This window comes from Apodemus sylvaticus, chromosome 6, assembly GCF_947179515.1.
Source record: "Apodemus sylvaticus chromosome 6, mApoSyl1.1, whole genome shotgun sequence".
Taxonomy (NCBI): domain Eukaryota; kingdom Metazoa; phylum Chordata; class Mammalia; order Rodentia; family Muridae; genus Apodemus; species Apodemus sylvaticus.
The window spans coordinates 52394197-52416047 of record NC_067477.1 but is presented as its reverse complement, the minus strand read 5'-3'; the positions used below and the strand labels follow the sequence as shown (position 1 = coordinate 52416047).

General features: G+C 45.2%; 1 protein-coding gene across 10 annotated transcripts in view; it reads right to left on the bottom strand.

Moving 5' to 3' along the window:
• The window catches only part of Nin (ninein), a 101523-nt gene that overhangs the window by 63243 nt on the left and 16429 nt on the right, over positions 1 to 21851 (bottom strand). For all 10 annotated transcript variants that reach the window (XR_007978358.1, XM_052185719.1, XM_052185720.1 and 7 more), the window contains 2 exons: positions 16293 to 16374; positions 4113 to 4282 (listed from right to left, as the gene is read on the bottom strand). Coding sequence is in view for 9 of the 10 variants with exons in the window: in XM_052185719.1 (XP_052041679.1) it covers positions 4113 to 4282; positions 16293 to 16374 (252 nt within the window). In the remaining variant the exon portion in view is untranslated. The remainder of the gene's footprint in view (positions 1 to 4112; positions 4283 to 16292; positions 16375 to 21851) is intronic.

The following is a 21851-nucleotide window of genomic DNA, read 5'->3' as shown; positions in this document are numbered from 1 at the left end:
ATTACTGTTGAGAGTTATCTATAGTTTAGGCAGTACTTATGGGAGAAGGGCCCTGTATCAAAAAAAGACACCGTGAACTATACCACCCCGGAGCCTGGAAATGACAGCCTTCCTGCAGAAGTGGGAGGCCGCAGCAACCTCCCCTCTGATGAGTGGAGAGAGAGATTCTTACTTTACCTTTTCAGATACAGTTTGCTCATTTGTCCTGAGAGGGTGAGATGCTAATGGGACAGCTTTGATGGGTGAGTGGGACACTGCTCCACCCCGTTGGTAACCCGCGCCTCCACAGGACCTCAGTAAGATCATGATTTGACTCAACCTGGAGCTAAAATTAGTTTCCCATTAGGGAACACAGCCAGACCACCCTCAGCTCCTGATAACAGGCTCTGATCTTTTTATTGTCTCCATCGAAAAACTCTGAACTGAAGCCACTTTGGGGAGGGAAAAATCAGACCTGTTGAAAGCAGGAGAAACAGCAGACCAACAAATCTGGCTACGTGTCCCAATCTTGCAAACCTAAGAAGTCTGTCTCCAGCTCCCCTTATTTCCTTCTCCTTTGATAGTGCCAGATAGCTCCACGGTAAAGAATGATCCCAGAGAACAGATTCTCAACACCTCTGAAGACATGAGATGTCAGATTCTCAGGTGACAAGGAAGGAGACAGAAATGAATGTAGCAGAGAACAGAACCCCTGACAGATTTAAGATTTGGGCTCCCTAGTCAGGCAGGAGAAGTCTCCTCCAAATAGGAAGAGGCCTTCACTTCCTCACCCCTCAGCGCGTGAACAGCATCTGTAGAAAGGATAATGATTCCAGGATGTGCCTCTTAGGCAGGTAACTGAGACTAGAGCTAGACAGCAAACAGAGACGCTATGCGGACACAAGACTGACAGGCTCATAAAACCACACCACAAGACCATCTGCCCAGGGGAAGGCTGCTGATGAGAACGAGACCTTGGGCAGGGTCGCAGCTGCACAGAAACATCCAAAACTTGAAGAGAGAAGCTGCTTTGAAAAATGACAGGGTTGGGGGCTGAGTGGAAGATCACTTTTAGCAAGACCAAGCTTTGGTTCAACTATAGTTCTAAAAACCAAAAGACGGCAGGACCGACTCAGCTTACTTTGGGGGCAGGAAGCAGCTGTGACAATCTCAACAGGGGAGGCAAAGGCATGTCCTCTGGTACTCCTGTGGGTGCTTTGGGGTGGGATGCAGCAGACTATGACCGTGGGGAGAGTCTCTGCTGGGAGCAGACACCCAGGGAAAGGGCCCTGCCCAGGTCTCTGCCTGCAGCTCTTTTGGAGAGTGGTGAACAGGACAGATTCTGACTGTGGGATTCAAAGGTCCTATGTGGGGTTTCTGGAGCATGTGCAGGAAGCTGTAGCACACTGAAGGTGATGTGATCTCTCCATAACATCCTTTACCATCAGCAAGGTTTCTCCTGCCTCAGGCTTCAACTCATGTTTACTTATACATAAACCAAAGGCTCGTTTTTTAAAGATAGTAACCCCAGTAGAATAAACAAGCTAACCAGTGAGTCAGCAACTGAGCTAACAAAGGGGCAAGAAATACATTGCCAGGAAGGGCTGACTCGGCTCAGAGGCTCTCTGGGTGTCCCTGGAGTGTAAGTAGAAACTACTGTGTCAAAAATAAACAATTATTGGGTTTGGGTTTCTTGGCACCACATAATAATATCTTGAGACCAATTCAACAGATAAGACACTAGACTTAAAAAGGGTCTCGGAATAATTAAGCTTACCTCCTAAAGCGTCCAGACTCTTTTTCAAGATGTATATCCCAATTAAATTTCATACCACCCAGACTCACGATAAAACAGATTTTACATAGTAACAGGATACCCTCTCCAACAGCAAGGAAAAACGCGGTGTATGAATATTCAACTATGCAATGTATGCAGATCCTTGCCCTCTTAAAACTGTGTATATAAGTTTTGCATGTAAGTTTCATGTTTTCCTAGGCAAAGATCCCTGTCTGAAGGTTTCAAAAGAACCAAGAAAGGAAGGGATCCCTGAACTGAGTGTCTGGGATAGCCAGCATTCCTGCCCTAGGCTAACCTGCTTGGGGCCCCAGAAGACCCCGGGCCATGCTCTCTGTCTCCAAATTTAGTGGCTACATGTCACCCACATTATTCTTACTCCATTTTGTAAGCTCTCTGTCTCTTTTCTAGCTATTTTTCTTTTCCTTATATATCTGCCACTGAACCATCACATCTAGGGAACAGATTAAGTATCATTTGATTTTCTTTTCTTTTTTTTTTTTTTTGAGAGGCAAAGGTATTTAGCGCGCGCACATGTGTGTGTGTGTGTGTGTGTGTGTGTGTGTGTGTGTTTTCCCCCTTTTATTTTCAGTATTTATTGACAGTTCCATTTCCTATGGGGAAATCTTCCCCATACCTGGGTTTGTCCTTGTTCCTTTAGGTTTTCAGGTATTCAGGATGTTGAAGACAGATGTTTGATTGCTAAGGACATCCTTGGGAGCAAGTCTCCTATAGATTTTAGTAACAAGGATGCTAGGCAACCATGAATACACATGTTCACACAGACAAATGCACAAATACCCAGTCGGCCTGCAGTCTATAAACACACGCATGCATACACAGATATGCAGATACACACACACACACACAGTCAGTCAGCCTGCAGTCTGCAGACCCATCCTGAAAGTGGAGGTGCTTTGTCTCTTTTTCAGCTTATATTCATGTCTGGAATATTTACAGCTCCAATCTGAGCTGAGATTTGCAAGAAAATTTAAGAGTTTGCTCAGCAAGGCATTCTTGATCATGTTCTATAAATGGGATGTTGGCAAATGAGCCAGAAAGACTAAAGAAACTGTTACCGCTTCTTCTTTACTGGCAGATTACAGTGGTGCATAAAATGAAAAGAAGAGTGCCAAGTAAGATGGGGAGCCAGTGTGTGTGCTGCCCCTGGGTGTGACAGGCCCGAGGAAGAGTGATGGAAACGTCCATGCCCTGGGGAGGCACTCCGCTGGTTTATCACCTCCCAAAAGATTAAAGTGTAGGTGATTTTAAAACATCAAAACACGGAGCTAGGGAGATAGCTCTGCGGTTAATGGTACTGGTTGCTTTTCAGAGGACCCGAGTTCAAGTCCCAGGTACCTCCATGGCTGCTCATGACCATCTATAAATCCAGATCTAGGGTCTGTTCTCCCCAGGCAACAGGCATGTATATACATGGTGCACATATATAAAAGCAGGCAAAACATTCAAACACATAAAATAAATCTTAAAACCTGAAAAAATTTGAAACACAAGATTTCTATTCTGTTATGGAAGTTCATCACGGCTTGAGGTTGGAGACAGTGAAAGATTTAGATTTAAACCTGTTTTTTGTTTTGTTTTTTTTAATTTTCAGACATGTACGTGTGTGAGATGTGTTTGTGTGGGTAGTGTGTGAACACATGGGTGTGCGTGGATGTTTGTACCCCTGCATGTGTTGAGGCCAGAGGAGGAAGCTGTGTGTCTCTGTCTTATTCTCTTAAGACAAGAACTAGGCCGACCACCAGCAAGGCCCGGCAATCTTGTCTCCAACCCTCCAACTCCTCCCTACCCTTCTACCACCCCAACCATGGCTCTCGATGACTCTACTCAGACTCACAAGCCCAGTGCACATGTCAACCACACCCAGCTTTTTACACGGATTCTAGGGATTTGAACTTGAGTCTTCAAGCTTATGCAGCAAGTGTTCTTACCTGCTAGGCCCTTGGTTAGCTTTTTAAAATCATTGGGAAAAAAATTAAAATTAAATTAAAAGTACCATAGCAGGGAAAGATACAATTCCAAGGAGAGCTGTGAGAAGCTATAGATCAGGCAATATAAAAAATAACCGAAATCTAGGTAGATACATATAAATGAGGCTCAGACATAATCAACTTTCTGAAAACCGAGACAAAGGTTAGGAAGGTTAGCTTCTATGTCCGAGAGGCAGGAGAGGGAACCTACAAGGGGGCACATCTGAGTGGAGCCTGTTGCACTGTGAATGCCTAACTTCTGTCTCATGCTACAGAGGGCTCGTGCCCACAATGGGTGACTGCGCCTGTGACTGTGATAGTCCTGTGACTGTGACCGAGCTCCTTACCTCGCTGCAGTCGCCAGCTGGGATGTGTGATGGCCTTGCTTCTTCCTCTAGTGACTCAAGCACTGTCACCTCCGCGAACTCTTCCCCAGACTCCTGGAACTCGGGCAGTGATCTTCGTCCGTAACGCTTCCCGCCTCTAACATATTTGGGCTGCACTTCTGGTGAGCAGTCTGGACAAGGACATAAGAGTGAAGGCCACATTACACGAGAAGTAGCCCCAGGCCACGTGGGGGCACAGCCTCTTGCATGCTCCCCAAATAAGCCAGTTCGGCGGGCCACCTGTGGTCTTACATATCTGTAAGTTATAGAAACTATGATGGCAGAATGGAAGTTGATTCAAAAGCTAAGTAATAAGATGAGGAGGGCTGGGGGATGTAGCTTGAACTAGACATGACCATCATGCCTATGATCCTGAACTCAGGAAGCAGAAGTAGAAAGACTCGAAGGCTCAGTGTCAGCCTCAGTTACACAGTGAGATCAGGGCCAGTTGGGGCTATAGGGAACTCCCTATCCAAAAGGGGGTACAGCAGTTGATCCAGGTTATCTGTTTAGTAAGCTGTGGGAGAGCAAAAGAAGTAGACTGGGGGACAGGGAGTCGTGGACCCTGTATGGTTCTGAAGAATCTGAGGGAACACAACCTTCTAAGCACATTTCAGAACTCAGAGGGAAACACCCTCCCTTACCTCAGGGACCTCCTTGTTAACTGTTCCGCTTTCTGATCTACCAGATAAGCAGGGCAACACAAATATGAAACTGACACCGAGAATTCTAGTCATTTAAGGACAGCTCCTCCCTTCTGCGAAAGCTAGCATCAAGATTACATTTATAAAAAATGATAAAATATAAAGCTGTGGAATAAAATAGTGTTTGAAAGCCACACGCGGAAACATGATATATGGCCCTTCCTCTGTTTTCAACACCGGTGGCGTGTAAACAAAGAGGGGCGTGCCCAGGGTAGGGTCGCCTCCAACTCTTCTGAAGAACCCTGGTGCGCAGGAGTGGATCAGCAATTGCCAGTTTCGCCCGCACGGCCACTGACACCCCCCCACTACCACCAAGCGCCACGTCTACAACCACCACCTCTACGACTGCCACAGCAGCACCTCGTCCACGCCACCTCCACCAGCTCAGTTCTCTCTACTCTGAATGCTTTGGAGCAATAAAGATAAATACTCCACTCCAGCGCCATCCCTAAGCTTGGTAAGCATGATACTATTATTGCATAGTATCAGGGCAATAAAATATTCTACTAAAAAAGATAAGAGGAGCAAAGATTTGTTCTCTGTTGTCTTGGGACACTCTCTGGATCCTGTTTGAACACTCTCTGGATCCCGTTTGAACACTCTCTGGATCCTGTTTGAACACAAGGGTCCAAGCACATTTCAGACCTCAGACACAAGTGCTTTAATTGAGGTATATACACATCTCATCAGGGCAAGAGTGGGTGATTAGATGTGAGCTGAAGCCACAAAGCCCTTTATCCTCAACGGGGAAAGGTTGGGTTGGTAGACTCTGACTTGAGCATCCCTGGAAGGCAGAGGACCCTGCATACCTGTCCACCTTCCCCCATACCACCTCCTTGGGCACAAACTTAGATTCTGTGATGCTCACAGATGTAGCCGGAGCATTATGGAATGCTCAGGAAAGCTAGGAGTGAAGTATTTATGATAGCTATGCAATTTCCAGCGATTGATAGGCAGCTCTTTGTAAGTCCAAGTCAGGTCATCTTAATAGATCAGGTGATTCTCTTACGGGAAGTGTTTAAGCACACAAACTTTACATCGAGACTGGCATGCACACTTGAAGGTACCTTTCTTCAGAAGCGGGTGTGTCCGCCTGTGGGTACCCAGGAGTGGTACAGACACCCGAGCCACTTGCTGGCAGCTGGCACCCACAGATGCTGGTCAGACAAGAAGCAATGCAGAAGCATCCTTAATTTATTAGATGTTCTTAAATTTTAGTGCCAGACAACAGGATACATCATTAGTCATTAGGAGGGCTTAGATAGGACTCAAAGGAAAACATAAAAGCCAGGACTTTCCAAGTATGCGAATAGGGTTGGTCTGGGGATGTAACGGACAGACAGCAAAGGCGTTCTTACTGTGTTAAAGATAAAAGGGGGAAGCGACAGGATCTACAGACGCTCCTGGGGATGGGATGCTAAGCTTATCGGTGGCGGAAGTGGTCCCTGGCTGTGTATGGCTAACTCTCCTGTCACAGGGTAGAGTGTTGGGAGAATCTAAACAGCTCTTCCTCTATTCAAAAAAGGTGGTCAATGGAGACCCACTGACTGGGAACAATGTGGAGTTGAGTTTTTGTTTGTTCAGGAGTTTAAAACCTCTTAAATTACATTTTAATAACCAATTGTAAGCAACCTTTAAGTTAATATCTTCTATATTACATATATGTATATATACCACACATAGATAATCAGCTTGTGTGTGTATGTGTGTGTGTTTCTGGTTCCCACAAAAATCTTACTAGAGCGGCTGGGAGGGCAAAAAAAAAAAAAATCTTACTAGAATGAAGATGTTAGCATGTACAAAATAAAGGTGGATTATTATGGCTTCCTTGTCAGAGTTTCTAAAACCACCCATGTAAGCAATAAAAATTAGGACGGCCACAGCAGTTAGACATGGCTACTTCTTAGAACCATATGCTCACACCTCCCTGTTCTTCTGAGAACATCAGCATCGGGAGTCTGTGAGGGAAGGAGAAACCCACGAGAGTGAGGAGTCCAGAGAGAACGTTCACGGTCAACAGCTGTCCTGGAGAGCATTGGCAGAGTATGAATCTCCCCAGCCATCTCTGCAGGGCTTCCCCAGAGTAAGGACAGTCCAAACGGAAGGCCACTGTGGGAAGCTTAAGGAAGGCCACTGTGGGAAGCTTAAGGAAGGCCACTGTGGGAAGCTTAAGGAAGGCCACTGTGGGAAGCTTAAGGAAGGCCACTGTGGGAAGCTTAAGAAACTCTCGCTCAGGTGGAAGACTGCAGGGTCTAGCCTTATCACATCTAAGGGAAGAAACTGCCACCCCAGGGCAAAGTGTATTTACTTCAGGGTTGCACCCAGAGGCAAAGGCTTCCAGTTTCATTCTGCAACAATTCCACTGATGCTAGATAACACGGGGCTCCTTGATTTATGGGGAAATGAAAGTGTTTGCATCACGGGGCTTCCTTCAGCACAGGCCAGAGCTCTAAGGAGATGTGTGAAATGAGGCTCGAAGGACTGTCCTGTCTCCTGCAGCTCGCTCCTTCAAAGGACATTCACGAGTCATTTTCTCTTCTTGCTCATGTCTACTAGTTGGTATCAAGCATAAAAATAAAACAGGGGGAGGAATGAGTTGGGGAAACGGCTCAGTTGACAAAATGTCTACTGCGTGTAAGCACGGGGCTTGAGTTTGGATGGTCAGCCCCCGCATCAGCTAGACCTATAATCCCAGCTCTCGGTGGAAGACTACAGCTTTGCTGGTCACCCAGCTTCTTTTCAAAGCCACACTCCTCTAAAGATACAGTTTGGGTTCAGCGAGAGACCCTGTCTCAAACAAAACAAAACAAAACAAAACAAAAACAACCAACTTAGGTGGGAGTGTTCAAGGAAGACCCTGGATGACAATCTCTGGCCTCCATGCCGCATGTGCACGCACCCAGGAACAGACACATGCCGCTTACTAAAGGAACCAATCATGATGAAAGAAGATAATTCAATAAAAATTAGTGTCAGAAAAAAAAAAGCAGGCAAGCCTGGTCTCTGGTGGCTAGGAGGGTCCCTGCCAGCCTGGGAAAGCTTGGGAACATGGCTTCAAGGCAGTCCTACCTGGTCTAATTTAGGTATCTGTTTCACTCCATAAACCAAACACCTGGTCAGAAATAGAGGACTATCAAGAAACCTGGAGTCAGTTCTCTCAAGATGCCAGAGCAAGTGAGGGAACTCACGGGCTCCACAAAGCAGGTAGGAAAAAGATGTAAGTAGGGAATTCAAAAGGTGAAAAAGAAAGAAAACCATTTATTTCCTTCCCTCTTAGGAGGCCAACAAAGCACAGGTGCTCCTCTATTCTATAGCTCATCTGTCCCAAGAAGAGACACTTCAGAGCTGTGACTCGTGCATGGATGGCATGTGCACAAGACCCAGCACTTACAGAAAAGTTAAAATGGAAATACAGTGAGTGCTGCAGACAATGGTAGTCTGAGTGGATGTGCCGATGGCAGGAAGAAGAACAAGACAAACACCTTGACTACTTCTTCAGCTCCTCCTAGACACAGGGTGCACAAGGAATCGCCCCGTGCCTGTCTCACTTTCCCTCTCTTCTAAGACTGACCACCACCTCCTGTGTGCTGCCAGAGTCCTTTATTTTTTTTAAGATTTGTTGATTTATTTTATATATATGAGTACACTGTAACTGTACAGATGGTTGAGAGCCTTCATGTGGTTGCTGGGATTTGAACTCTGGACCTTCAGAAGAGCAGTCAGTGCTCTTACCCGCTGAGCCTGGAACCCTTGTTCTTGCTGTCTCAAATCCATTGCACGGCTGGCCAAAGCAGAGAGCACAGAGACCTGCAGGGAGCCTGGATGGTTACCCAAGTCTAACCATGACTTCATCACGTAAAACTCTCTGCACAAACACAAGGTCAGGACCTAAGAGATACCAAAGCACACAACAGAGAACCCAAGCAGACTTTCAGGGCTGCCTTCCGCGTGAGACAGACTCCTTTAATACCTATTCACGGGACATGGGAGGGGTCACCTCATGTCCGCTGAGGGATATGGTGGACTTTTTAAATCCAGCTTTTCTGAATATTCTTAGATGTTTTCCAAGGGTGAAGAAGAAAGCCTAGCCGCCAAGGGACCAACATTCTTTGTCTGGATTGGCTCCCGCAGACCCATGGGACCAACATTCTTTGTCTGGATTGGCTCCCCTTTCTGACCTTTGAGTGAGCCAAAGACATCATGGCCAGAGACACGGGGAACACTGGCACCTCAGTCTACTTGTGACTATGCCTCTCTTGTGGTGATTCCACACCAGGTGCATCCGCTCAGGGGGTCTTTATCAAGCCCTCTCTGGGTACAGTGACAGGATCAGAGTCCTCACACCCCACTCTCGAAGGGGAGGGGGTACCACTTGAGGTCCTTCAAAGTGCATTTTTGTTCAGCTTACAGGGTTCCTGAACTCAACTTCAAAATAAGAAACGATTAAAAAAAAAAAAAGCAAACTGTGTGCAAATCTCAAGACAACAGCCCCACAGGGCTTTCTGGGGAAGACTGTCACGCGTGGGCCTGTTGTATAGTCCCTTACCTCACGGTCTGACTTGCATCACACCACCTGACCCTGCCCCATCCCAGGGTTAGAAGGCTTTGGGTAGTGCAGAGCCACAACTGAGTCTAAATACAAGCCAAGCAAACAGCTAGAGTCCAAGAGCAACCAAGCTATAATGACAGACAGACAGACAGATGTGGGAGGTGGCAATGCCCTGGGCTGACTGGGACAGTTCTATAATCTATCTCAGATTTAGAGCAGTCAAGGATCAGTGGACAGGAAAAGATCTGTACCAATAACAACGGCAATGCTTTCCAGCCTCGGCCTGGGAGGACGGATTGATTGGCTGCCCGTGAGGATGCTCTGCATTTGCCATCACTTTGTGGGTCACTTCCCTCTGACTGAACTTCCCTGCTATTCGAGGCTCGGCTCAAAGCGTCGCCTTGAAGGAACTTCTTGGGCACGAACTTTCACGGTGCCTTTTCTCCTATGCTGTTGCGCAACTCACACTGCCTGCAGCTTCTGATTTAATAATGGCCAAAGTAACACTTTTCTAAAACCACCTCTGCATGTTAGAGTTTCCTATCCATTTTCAACTGTAATACTTCCTGGGGCAACAGGACCTCATGGAAAAATCACAGGCCATGTGAACCTGGAACAAGATACTCCATCAGGGTCTTGAGGGTTAGGAGTCCTTAACCTCATGAAGGATTCCTTTCCTCCTTAACAATGCCACGGAGCAAGGTCATGGTCCTGTGGAGCACTCCCGTCACAGGAGCTCATCCTGTCCTCTAGCCCACCACCCAGGCTGCTGTGGAGCCGGTGGCAGCCCAAAGCCATCAGAGTAAGAAGATGTGCCCAGCGTAGGCACCTGGAGGAGCAGAGCCAGGAAGTGTCCCAACCTTCAAATCACAGCGTATTTCCTCAGTCTTGTTTCCTCTAACATGTCAGACTAGTGGCAAAGGTACAGGAACCAGAGCTGCCCTGATCTTGATCTTGCCTGTCTCTCCCCTGTTACTTGCATTTACACTCCAAGGCAGGCTGCTGTGGGAGAGACGAACAAACCTTCTAAGCCTCTCATGTCCTTTGTGTCCCCTGGGTGGGAGCCTTCTTACACACTCATTGTAACTGAAATAAAATATACTAGTCCCAATTGTACTACTTCATTATCGAAATTCTCGGCACCCTGTCTACTAATTTTAAGTAGCACGAGAATCTGTAGAGTACCACATGGATTTTGACAAGATTGCTTTTTATTTTTAGTAAAATTTTCCTAACAATAAGCAACCCTCTATGGCATTTTAATAACTGCCTAGCCTCTAATTACACACATAAGCCACAATTTGCCTACTGACACACTGCCAACATTTTTGCTCCACCACGCACACACTATCCAAAGTGAGCACCCTTTTATACACATGATCATTTACTCTCTGAGAGAGGCTCGCACTGACTGGCTAAGAACATCACTATAGCTCATGGCAAAGGTTCTAATATTTTACCTGACCACCAGCAGGCGCAGGTGTTTCCAATTTCACGACTTGCAAATACCTTCTTTTTTAAAAAAATTTGAGTCAGGATCTCACTTATAGGTCAGGTTGATCCTGACACCCCACATGCTGAGATTATAGGTGTGCAGATATAACACTCTAATACCCATTTATATGGTTGATTTTGGTGATGGTGATTTAGAGAAAACTTCTGGTCCTTGCAAGCCTCAAGTTACTAACATCAGAAGAAAGGCACTTATGTTTTTATCTTAGCCAAAGGGAAGACATGAGCTATATGTGTTAACAATTTACCAAGTACAGACAGCGGCCAGACTCCAGAGCTTGGCTCAATACCTCTGCATGGAGTTGCAAATGTGTCCTCCTTTTTGGCTGTAAATCAGGATCTAGCCTAGTGCCCAAGGAACTCAGTCTGCTGCATGCTTGCTATGTGAACTAAAGGGAATGGTTTTTTTTTTTCATTCATGACTTTTTTGAATAAGAAAAAAAGTCATGTTTTGTATAAGAAAAACAACTACAATTAAAGGGGATGGAATGGCCTCAGAATTAAAGTTCTGGAACAGAAACTACCACCTGCCAAAACAAAGCCCCTTCCTGTTTTCCTAGCTGAGTTGGCTCTTCCAGCCCTCAACAAAGGAACCGCATTTTCAGGGGGCTTCTTGCATTATGCTAACATTTACTCCACAACAGAAGCCCAGGACAAGGGGCACCAAAGGGAGCCGAGCCCAGAGCCAGGAAGGAGCATGTGGACATCACTGCAGCATCTCCACTACAAAACCACAGTAATCCGCTGCCATTACAAACTGACTAAATAGGTAATAAGTTGTTGCCCCTCTCTGATGCCAGGAACAACTTAGAAATTAAATAGCATATGCAGCTAAGAGGACGCAGACCACTGTTGCAGTTAATTAGGTTGGAAGCTACAAAGGACATCCTACCATTCCCAGCCCATTGTCCTGTCCTTATCTACATTTCACTGTGTCTCTATCGTTACTACTTTGTACAGGAAAAACTCTTACAGTCTTAGAATTTCAAAAGTCGGTGTTATCAAGATTCTAAAAATAGTGCAAGAGAAGTTATAAAGGGCAGAACCCAAGACTGGGATGCAAAAATAATGACAATTCCGTATCCTCTCAAATCCCCTTAGAGCTTTGCTTTGTATTAATGTACAACTGCCTTTTATTGGAAGACTAAGAGAGTAGGGAACACAGTGAGCATCAGCCCTTCGGAGAGCTTTACAGTTAGGTTAGTTAACATAGTTATGTACAATCTTACAGAAAGAGAATGCTGGTGTCTGTAGCTTTTCCTATAGATGTAAATAATGCCATTGGGGCACGAGAAGACCACACAGCAAACTTTGGAGCTGAAAGCATTCAAACCATTTTGTTTTGTTTTGTTTTGTTTTTATTTATTAGATATATTCTTCATTTGCATTTCAAATATTGCCTTCTTTCCTGGTTCTCCCCCCCCCCCCAATCCCCTAACCCATGCCCCCTCCCCCTACTCACCAATCCACCCACTCCCGCTTCCCTGTCCTGGCATTCCCCTATACTGGGGCATCAAACCTTCTCGGGACCAAGGGCCTCGCCTCCCTTTGGTCAGCTGGTCAAAGACCATAAAGGAGAGATGTATAAGGCCACACCACTAAAGAGGCAAAGCCAGCTGTAAGTTCTTCCCATCACATCAAGAAGATTTTCCTAGACTGTTGCTTGATCAGGTGCTATAATGGTTGGTTGGGTTGTCAACTTGAGTGGATTAGGAAGTGTCTGTAACTGATGACACACACTTGTGTGTCTATGGGAGCACTTATGGAGACATGTGAGAGAGTGACAGGGAGTGGACCTCACCCTCGAGGTAGGCTGTGCAGTCCTCCAAGAGCAGCCAGGATTAAAACGTCCAGAAAGAGCTGAGACGGCATGTGACACCGGCTTGCCTTCTTTATGAATGAGTGGGTCTATGACTGCTGCCACTCTCCCACATAGGCATCAGACTCCAGTATGTTAGGCCTATCACGGGGTACCCAGTTCCATTGACTCTAGGAATGGGCACTTGTGAGTTTCCAGTGCTAACTAGGGACTGCTGGGATCTCTGGTTCTTGCCTTTCTAACACAGACAATCACTGTCAGGTTGACCAGGTACCATCATGTAAGCCAATATATCTATTTGCACATGCATATATACACATTCCTTTGGTCCTGTTCCTTTAGAGCACCTGCCTAATACAGATGCAGAATGCTTTGTCTTATAGAAACCTTACCACTTCATGACCCTCTGGATTCCTCACACTATATCCTTCCTATGAGCCTGTCTGTTGTTACCTTTCTGGTTTTATCTTTTCTCTCGAAGCCCACTAGGATTTCAAAAGGCATGACCACACACAATATAGGTCCATGTGGTGAGAAAGGAATTAGGTTCTGAGCATCCCAATGATGCAAGGACACAGACCGCTCTGTCACCGGACGTCAGGCATGACCTGCTGCAGTTCACTTCCTCTTGTCGCCTAGAACGCCTTGGCAGACTTGGAAACAGGCTGCACAGACTGAGGACCAGCCCACCCATCTGAAGGCTACAAGTCTTTAAACTGGGGACTGGAGAGAGAACTCAGCAGTTAAGAACACTTACTGTTCCTTCAGAGACCTGGATTTGGTGGCCAGCACCCACATGGTAGTTCAAAATAGCCCATAACTCTAATTCCAGGGGATCAGATGCCTTGTTCTGGCCTCTTTGGACACTGGCACATATACATAATATAAGCTAAAAATAAATAAAGCTTAAAGAAATACTTAAAACTAGGTTCTTTACATGTGCTGGAGACACAGGATTAATGTCTTCCCCTGAAATTTATTCAAAGGACTGCCCTGGCCCTGCTTTGTGCCTCCATTTGTTTTTTTATAAGATGACAGAGCACTCTCCAGCCCTCCATGCTGCAGTCTATCATTTAAGGATGGTTGGTACCATGAAGCTCTGGAGAGCTGGAGCTGAACTCCATTTGCTACACTGCGCTTGAGTCCCTTTTGTGTCTGCACACACAAACCAGTCAGTCTGAGTGGGCAGAAGAATCAGATTTAGAGTAAGTGGGTGCATGTTTTGGTGGGGGGAAAATGGCTTCATAGCCATGAGCAACCGGAGGGGTCCAGGGAGACAGAGGCCAACGACAGACAAAGCAGGGAGTGTGGGAGCCATGATGCCTGCTTCCTAGCAGATAAAATACTCAAGGCACTGTTTCCACTCTGGATTTGTATCCTGTTAGGGCCAGGGTTAGCAGCATCACTGAAACACTGGCTGAAATGCTGTCCTGTCCATAGGGATCTTACTGCTGCATGATACTGGTTTGGGGACAGTTCTGAAACACGATGGAATGATAATGCCTTCTGGGTGTAGTTCCTGGAAGATTGGTCCAAAAGGCAGCCTCCGCCTGCACAGTAGCATGGCCCACATGCAGTAATGAAGCCACCATCTGCAGCTAGCTCTGTCAGCCTGGCGTCCTGGCAGACCCGGGCACAGCTCTTCCAATTGTTGGTGTCCAACTCTGTACAAGCCCGGGGCAGCCTCCACAAGTGTGGTCAACCACAAATCCGTGTTTCTATAGTGACAGTTTTCTGTCAGACAATAGCGTGTGTTTTCAGGGAAGGGTGGTGAAAGTGTAGTGTGGATTAATGTCAAGGTTGCCCCTTCCCAGGGCACCTGAAAGCGCAGGAAGACAATGGAAGTGCATTTAAACTGCCTATGCTTGTATCAGCCAAAATCTACCGCTCTATCCAGGGTCCCCAATCTTGTATAATTGCTCTCAAGATGACAAATTTTTAAGAAGTGAAAATGCCAATAAAATGTGAGGTCCTAAGAGTAACAAAAGTCCTTGTTCCCACAGCAGTAACCCATGGCCACTCTGTTATTAGCCTAGAAAAGTCTGAAATATATAAGCACCTCTCCCAGGCTCAGTAAGGAGCCGCCAGTAAGCTGTGGCAAGCCCTGGGCCCACAAACAGCCTCTCTAATGGTAGATACCATTAGCAAAAAGGGGGAGAATTAAGCCAGAACCCAAAACATTATTAAAGGTAAGGCCCAGACACATGACCCAAATCTGGAACACTTTACGAAGTCCAGTGGAGACCTAGACCACCTGTGAAGATAAGAAACAAGCTCCCATCTGCATTCTCTGTAAATAGGTCACACTGACGAACTATACAAAATACCGTTTCTGTTCATACTGGCCTATAGTTTCCTGTTTGTTTTCTTTTTTGAAAATCAGGTTTATTGAGGTGTATGGGTAGGAAAAGCTCGTGTGATCATGAACCTCTCATCACATGACAAGAGGTAGAAGTTACAGCACCCTCCAAATTTCCTGATGCCCCTTCGCAGTCAGCCCTCATCCCTAGCCCATGTCAATCAAACAGCTTCATAATTTTCTATACTTAAATACAAGCTTCTACACCAGAATTTCCCTCAAATATTTATCATATTTCTCTGATTTTAAGACATTCAAACACCAGAGCCAGATTTGAATACACTTAGATTAGGATCTATGTTATCATGAAAAAACATTTTAGATTATAAATTTGACAGCACTTTTCTCTTTTTAAATATATAACTGTATAGCTTAGAATATATGGTACTTTAAAAAAAAAATCAGTGAGATACAGCTTAGTCCTTCTTCCATGACGGTTTCTTCAAATTTACTAAAGCTAAGTGCTCATCCAGGTGCTGGGACCATAGACACTTGAGGGTGGGGTGCGGGTCATGCAGAGGTCACCGCGCTGTCATGTAGTCATGTCTACAGGTAGAAGATTTTCTACTCATTGGGACCATGTAGAATTCTCTCTTGTTGGCCACATTTCTTCTTTCAGGAAATTCTCCCCCAGACCACATGCCACACAGACACAGAAGCAAGGCTGGCGGAGCTCCCATTGGCCATTCAGTCCCACAAATCATCCCTAGGCCACCAGGCCTTACATAGGAATAATCCAACTATCCTTCCATAACGCACTGCTGTGGTAAAGACCCATGGCTGGGCTGGGCAGTGCTGGCGCACGACTGTAATCCCAGCACTCTGGGAGGCAGAGGCAGGCAGATTTCTGAGTTCGAGGCCAGCCTGGTCTACAGAGTGAGTTCTAAGACAGCCAGGGCAATATAGGACTCATGGCTGTTTAACAGCTACAAGCCTCTTGTGATGGTATCAAAAGAGAAGTCTCTAGAAAGAAGGGCCTAATCTATGGAGAACAGACATCCCAAATCTTCCACATTCACACTTCAAGATCCTCGCCAAGAACATTTTCAAACTTTTTGGGAGGAAGAGGGAAGAGGGATTGAACTCGGGGCCTTGTGCATGTCAGGCAAACACTCTGCCACTGAGCTACATGCCTGGCCCTGCCCTTGATACAGTTTTAAGATGGAATAAAAAGTAGAAGAAATAGTAGTGCTCTTACCTGACTCCTCAAAGTGCTCCTCACTGGATAGAGTTCTAGACAAGATAAGTATTAATGCTTCTTTAAATTGGTCAAAATGTACCTAAAAAGAAATTTTAAAAAATTAAAATCATTTTCCACAGTCTTAAGGCAAATCCATCTGCAGGGTGTCTGCACTGTTCCTCCCATCCTGACAGCCTTGAGGAAATCTTCGCCCACATTTGTTCTCTCCTTCATCTCTCCAAAAAGTGCTGAAGGAAAACCAGGCTGCTCCTTGCTGACATGCAATGCCATGAACACACTGGTGTTTATACAAATGCAAGTATGATCCAGCTTTCTGGGAGGAAAGCTAACTGGCAAACCCTGTGTAAACTCAGGAAGATACATTGTGAACTCTCAGTCCCTTTTGCCTTTTAAACAAGATCAAAAGAGAAAGACATTAGGTTGGACTTTAGGAAAAACCTCTGGAGTAAACTACGCATGGATATGGATGTGGTCACCTCTTAGGACTGAAGGAAACTTTCCAGGTAAACTTTAATATGGTTTTGCCCGGGGCAAGTATGTAATATTTATCTGCCAGGACCCTGTGAGTATAGAAAAAAAATCAACAGCAAACACACAGAACACAAGAAGCCTGAGAAGTACGTCCATCATAAACATAAAACATAATTTTCCTGATTAGCACAGGAGAGCCAGTCTTACTTTCAGAAACACTCGTCAGAAGCGCTTACAAGGGTAAAACTTGTTCTTCTCCACCTTTCTGTGACCTCGGCCTGGGATAGCAGGGAGAAGTCGCATTCAAACATAATTCTAGTTTGATTGTGTGGCACTTATTTTCCTGGACAGAGGTTTCAATTATAAATGATAAATTTAAAAAAAATCACTTACAAAGTAAAATTGGAAAATTGACAAAGCATATTAGTCATCTTATTATTGGAAAAATGTCCAATCTGCACAAATCAAACAAAGCAGAGGTCTCCTTCTTGAGATTTGTCGTAAGACTGAAGAATGAACCAGGCTTAGTAGTTGCAGCTAATTACAATTACAATTCTAACTAACAAAGAGCTAAGGCACCAGGGCCACAAATTTGAAGGCTGCCAGAGTGACAGAGTAAGTTCTAGACCAGCCCGAGCAACTTAATAAGATCCTGTCTCAAAGTCAAATAAATAATTAAAAATGGTCTTTGTGATGTAGCTCAATGGTAGCACACTGTCCTACCATGTTCACGTGCTCGCGCACCCCATCACCCCACCAAGCCAGACATGGCTTTAATCCCAGCACTTCAGAGGCAGAGAGGCAGGTGGATCTCTGAGTTTAAGGACAGCCTGGTCTACAGAGCAAGTCCTAGCACATCGAGTGAGAGCCACACAGAAACCCTGTCTTAGGGGAAAGACCCCTCAAACCAAACAAAACTGTATTTGGTTATACTTTTGCACATTCTTCCAAAGCAGATGTGAGCTATACTACACTAACTTTGAGTCATTAAAAATTTTCCCCAAATTATATTCCTTTTAGAGATTTTAAAGCTTTTATTTATATTTATGTATATGTGAATGTGTGTGCCTGCTTATTTGTATGTGCAGACAGGTGTCCATCCTGGCCGAAAGAGGGCATTGGGTCTCCTGAAACTGGAGTTACAGGTGGTTGTATGGTACGTGGTACGGGTGCTGGGAACCTGACCCACATCTTCTCCCAGCGACTCTTCTTAATCACTGAGCCATCACTTCAGTGCCCATATTCCTTTTAGATCATGTGGGCTTTACTTAATTTTCTAATTGCTGTTAAAAGATATCTGTGTGTGTGTGTGTGTGTGTGTGTGTGTATGAGAAGAGTTAGGGTTTACCGTCTTGGCAAATTTCCTGACTTTTAAAATCAACAAGCTAGAAGAAACCTTGAACAAGAGTCTGTCCAGGGAGGTAGAGCATCTGCTAAAGCAACATAGTAGTCCATGAAATGGTTAAACAATTGCAGGAACGTAAGCTGTGCTAATTAGACGTTTGTGCCTGACAAATCACCTTAAACCCTTGGGAAGAAGAAAGCACACAATCCTGACTTCAGAAACAGGCTCAGGAAGGCAGTGGTGCCACCCAGGTAAACTGGGGTTCACATGACTGGGGACACTTACCCCAACAGCTAGCTCACACATCTGGGAGCTTGGCCCAGCTGACAGGTGTCAAAACCATTCCTCCTCTTCAGAGGGGGCAGCAGAGCGCCTGGGAAGATGCACCCAGGCTCTGAAGGTCACTCTGCTGCTCACATCCCACTGTGACCTGGCTAGCTTGCCTAACTTCCCCGAGCTTTCGTCCGCTGATCTGTAACATCTGGGGATGTCTAGCAAATATCCAGTATGATTCATATGACAGGTATGTACTGAGCATGTGCCAGACACTAAGATCTGGTAACACGGCAGAGATGGGAGAGACACAATCCACGATCTTCATGGAACTCAAACTCACAGGGAATGTTGTAAGGTGTCTGGCAGGTGTTGTGCTAGAGCACTGCATACCTTTATGATTTCTTAACACACTTCCCTAAACAGTGCTCTAGGGAGGTAAAACTGAAAGTTATGGGTGGGACAGTGGTGGAGCATGCCTTTAATCCTAGCACTCGGGAGGCAGAGGCAGGCAAATTTCTGAGGCCAGTCTGGTCTACAGAGTGAGTTCCAGGACAGCCAGGGCTATACAGGGAAATCATGTCTTGAAAAAACAAAACAACAACAGCAAAGTTAATTTCTAGAACACTCTAGGACTTACTAGGCCCCCACAAATGGTAGTTAATATTAACATGTATAATCTTGGGTTGACTGTTCCCAACACAGAGAAATGGGGCCATATTTTGAAGCACGGCAGTGACCACGGAGTGACACAGTCAAGCTCCTAGAGGGTAGGGTAGCAGTTGGGAGATCCTGGGGCCAGTCCACTGTGGAGTTGCTCAGAATCAGAGAGACTGAGCTGGTCTGTGGTACATGGAGAACCCCTAACTCTGAGCTTCCCTGACTTGAGTTAATCACAGAAGGCCCTGAGTGAAGCCTCTCTTCCCTTCCTGCAGTGGTAAGCTAAACGGGCATTTGAAAGGAAGTCATTGGTCCTGAGAAATTCAAGCTCTTTATACTTGACTCTGCAGGTCTCCTAGGGTTTCTAAAGGTCTATGTTTTGATAGTCATAGATGAGAGTCTTTCTGAGAACTGGGTGTGGTGGTGCCTGCCTGTAATCACAACACTTGGGAGGTGGAGGAGGTAAAGACAGGAGGATTGAGAATTTAAGGTCAGCCTCAAACAACACTGCAAGACCCAGGCTGGCTAGAGTTAGAGGAGACTCTGCCTATAAGAGAAAGAAAGGAGAGAAAAAAAAAAAGCCCAGTGTTGAGTTTGGTCCTGACTAATTCAGTTCAGTTAACAGACGTTATGACGCTCACCCTAGGGACTAGAAACCTCCTCTGACACAAGGTACAGGCATCTATAACGTAGAATTACTTCCAGTCAACATTTAAGGCTTTCTATGGGGCTAAAATCTCCTTGACTGAGATGTATCAAGTAGAAACATTTGGGACGGTAGGTCCCTAATCTCAAAGCCTTGATTATCTGATTATCTAGCTTATGGCAGACAATGAGGAAACTAATGGGTGAGACCTTGTGGCTACATATAACTTAAGGCACATCTGCCAGGATGCAGGATAGACGGGAACACTGCAGGAGTTCCCAACCACTGTTACTGCTTTAAGATTTACTTATGGGCTGGAGAGATGGCTCAGTGGTGAAGATCATTGACTGCTCTGCTAGAGGTCCTGAGTTCAATTCCCAGCAACCACATGGAGGCTCACAACCATCTGTATGCACTCTTCTAGTGTGTGTCTACAGACAGCGGCAGTGTACTCATATAAACAAAAAATTAAAAAATCTTTTAAAAAAAGATTTATTTTATATGTATAGTTCACCCACATGTGCTTGGTGCCTTTGGAAGTCAAGAAGGAGTGCTGGGTCCCATAGAAGTAGAGTTATAGATGGTTCTTTTTTTTGTTTGTTTTGTTTTGTTCTATTATATATATATATATTTTATAGATGGTTCTTGAGCCATCAATGCATGCTAGGAATTGAACCTAGGTTCTCTGTAAGAGCACACATGTTCTTAACTACTGAGACATCTCTCCAGTATTACCACCATGCACACATGCAAGCGTATACACACACACACACACACACACACACACACACACACACACACACTTTTATAGTTATTAAGATAGCATCTCACTGCCTGGCCTCCAGCTTACAGAGATCCACCAGCCTTGGCCTCTAGAGTGCTGTTATAAAAGGTGTTCCTCACCATACCTGGCTTCACTACTTTAACACAAATGTCATCCTGCTGTGATCTACACACTACAGCCCAGACACACAAGCAAAAGACAGAAACCCACACAGTAAGGACAAAAACTATCTTCACACACAAATAATGGATGATTCTTTTATTAATTTTTTAAAATAATTCTATGTAACCTATTTTTAAAAGATGAAATATATGCACTCAAAAACTATTAGGCTGGGGTTGTTTAGTTTGGGACATAGATGTAGCCACTGCTAAATGACACCTGACATATCCCCCTTTCTACTATATTGAAAAAGCTAATAGGGCAAAAAATGATTAAGTAAGTCTAATTATATGCAATATACTCTTTGATCAAATAAAACTTAAACTGATTTTTTTGACTGTCTAAAGGTTAATCTCTTCTTTCCCTTGTGTGCCAGTACTTGGGGTAAAGGATTTAGTTATTGAGAATGTTATCCATATATATCTCAGATAATCCAAGGTAAGTGAAATACTCTTGAAGGTTTTCTCATAGACAGCTTGTCTTTGACTTTTACAATACCCATCTGAGATGCCACCTTGGAGTTTAGAAGACAAAGGTTGCTGAGAGAAGTTCCTTGCTTCTGATCACGTCTTAGAAGTGGCGGGATTACCTGGGCAACCAGGCCCTCTGATATGGCTCTATCAGAACCAGTCATTCTGCCAGACTCAGGCCCACTTCACTCATGATCTGACCTTTTTTTTTTTTTTTTTTAAGGATTTATTTATTATTATATCTAAGTACACTGTAGCTGTCTTCAGACGCACCAGAAGAGGGCGTCAAATCTCATTACAGATGGTTGTGAGCCACCATGTGGTTGCTGGGATTTGAACTCAGGACCTTTGGGAAAACAGTCAGTGCTCTTAACCACTGAGCCATCTCACCAGCCCAAGACCTGACCTCTTAAGAGAGCCCCACAGAGCCAAGAGAAACCTTGGGCTTCATGGCGAGCCGCCAGATGCCCACTGCACAGCAGATGTAAGGCCACAGCAGAGAACTCGAACTCAAGACACCTGACCTCTGCTCTCAAGGAGTTTATCAGATCTACTCTAGGGAGCAAGAGAATGGAATGTGGGAGGGAGGAGAGTGTATTAGCCTGGAGAAGATAGAATCTGGTGAGTACTTGGAAAGAGACAAAGTAAGCTGGCAGGGGCCCCGATCAGTCAGGATGTCCTACTTGGCCAGTGCGAAGGAAAATAGGGTCTGGCTTAAGAAGACAGAGTTAAAGGCTTCCATACA